Below are 2,093 nucleotides of genomic sequence, written 5' to 3' on the forward strand. Positions count from 1 at the left end.
AATCTGACGCATTAACCCACAGTGCCACAGCAGAACTCCCTATTGTTGTTGTGAAGTGCTGTCCAGTCAGTTCTGACCCATAGCGACCCTGTATAGGGTTTCCGAGGAGCAGCTGGTGAGTTTGCACCACCGACCTTGCAGTTCAAAAGGCTTTGCAGTCTGGCGCTTTAACCCACAGCGCCACACCAGGACTCCAGGACTCCCTATACGGTAGGCAAAAACACTGAACACCTACTATGTGCTAGATGCTAGGCTTGGGAGCTGTCCAGATAATATTACTAATCCTCCTTATAAATCAAGGAGCTCTGGTAGCATAGTGGTTACAAATTGGACTGCTAACCTCAAAGTCCGCAGTGCGAAACTACCAGCCACTCTCCGCAGGAGAAAGATGAGGCTACAGCCTCGGAAACCTTATACAGGGTCATTATGAGTCGGAACCGACTCCACGGCACATAACCACCACCACTATTATAAATCTGCAAAGGGCTTAGTACTCCTGTTTGCAAACAAGGAAGGCGCACATCCGTGAATTGCACACCCAAGCTCACACGCAGCTAACTAGAAGCAGATATTTGTATCTGGCTCTAGATCCCTCCCCATTTCCTCCACCCAAAGATTTGTTTCGTGTGTGTGTGTGTGTGTGTGTGTGTGTGTGTGTGTGTGTGTTTTAATCCCAGACAAGTGACTATTGCTTAACCCAACATATTACCCTGAGAAACAGTACCGTGCCTGGTACTTAGCAAGTACTCCATCGTGCATTGTTCAAGGTATGCTCTCCCCACCTCTCCCCACTGGCATGAGACAGGGCTTCCAGGAAGCTCCTTTACCACCAGATCGCCACATCCACCTCCCCAACTTCTGAACACATCAGAAACTCTTCGGAAACAAACAAAAAAAAGGAGAACTTTAACAAATAAAATTAATGCAACAGCAGGGATTCCCACTGTTGACTAAAATAACTGAAGGTTTTGATCATAAAGAACTTTCTTCAGTCTTTTGGGTCCCTCTGGGGGAAAGTTCTTACTTGTCTATGTTTCTTGGCATTGGCCAGTTAAGGCCACCAGGCTTGGCTGAGGCCTGCACGCTACACTAAGGTGGGAAAACTCAGCTATGCATTAGAGACGGGGTGAGGGTGTCTTTGCATCCCATCCTGGACCTCGGCCCACCTGCCCGGAGGGAAGATGACCCTAGGAGGGTAGCGGACAGGGCAGCCAGGGCCCTCCTGGCAGGAAGTGACCAATAACAGAAATGGCTCCTGGGAAATGTAGTTTTCCCCTGTCCTAGTAAAGAGGCGTTGTTGTGGAGGCATCTCTGGACCAGGAAGCAGGCAGGAGTAGGTCTCCATCCCCGAAGGTAGAAAGGTTCAAGGGGAATCCCCAGATTGCTCCCCAACATTAGGGATGCAGCCCTAGAGCTCTGGAGGGGGCCCGGGGGTGAAACTATACCTTTCTGCTGAGAAACTCCCTCACCAGGGAGGCGGCCACCTCCTCCACGAAGAGGCTATCCATGCTGCCGGTTCTGCCCACGAGGCCAGCACGCCCAGCCCTGCAGCCCCAGGCCCTGCAGTCCGTTGGGGCCAGTATGGCCGTGTTGCCGTGGCGACGGTGGCATCAGCTCTGGGAAGAACTCCTCCCCTTCCCAGGGAGCCTGCAGGCGGGAAGGAGGGAAAGCGGGAGGGAAGGGGCGGAGCACTCCTTAAGCCACACTGGAGCCTAGCGTTCAGGACCGGGACTCAGAGCTTAGAACCTGGCTCTGCCCCTTCCCGTGCTGTGGCCAAAGTCACTGCTCCAATCCAAGACTCCACCTCCACCACATAAAATGGGAAGAATAACTGACTCTTGGTTTCTGAAGGAATAAACTCACAGAGAAAGGGGCCACTAAACCCCAACTGGGCCCTGGCCCTGGCTGCCCAGGACTGTGCTTACTCAGTGCTGAAGCTAAAGGACAAGTCATCTCCCACTTTCTCCTCCAGCCTCCTAGCTGTCTGCTTTCCCATCAAAGAACATCATTTATTGAACACCAAACATTAGCACATCTTTAATCTAGTTCCAAACAAGGTGGCTACTATTGGCCCCATTTTTTAAAACAGGACA

General features: G+C 51.7%; 1 protein-coding gene across 1 annotated transcript in view; it reads right to left on the minus strand.

The window, feature by feature from the left end:
• Positions 1-1,508, minus strand: part of FAM188B (family with sequence similarity 188, member B) — a 161,458-nt gene extending 159,950 nt beyond the window's left edge. The window contains exon 1 of the mRNA XM_006832163.1: positions 1,446-1,508. Within this exon, the coding sequence (XP_006832226.1) occupies positions 1,446-1,508 (63 nt within the window). The remainder of the gene's footprint in view (positions 1-1,445) is intronic.
• Between the last annotated feature and the right edge of the window lie 585 nt (positions 1,509-2,093).

Source organism: Chrysochloris asiatica, unplaced genomic scaffold (genome assembly GCF_000296735.1).
Source record: "Chrysochloris asiatica unplaced genomic scaffold, ChrAsi1.0 scaffold00006, whole genome shotgun sequence".
In the NCBI taxonomy this organism is placed as follows: Eukaryota; Metazoa; Chordata; class Mammalia; order Afrosoricida; family Chrysochloridae; genus Chrysochloris; species Chrysochloris asiatica.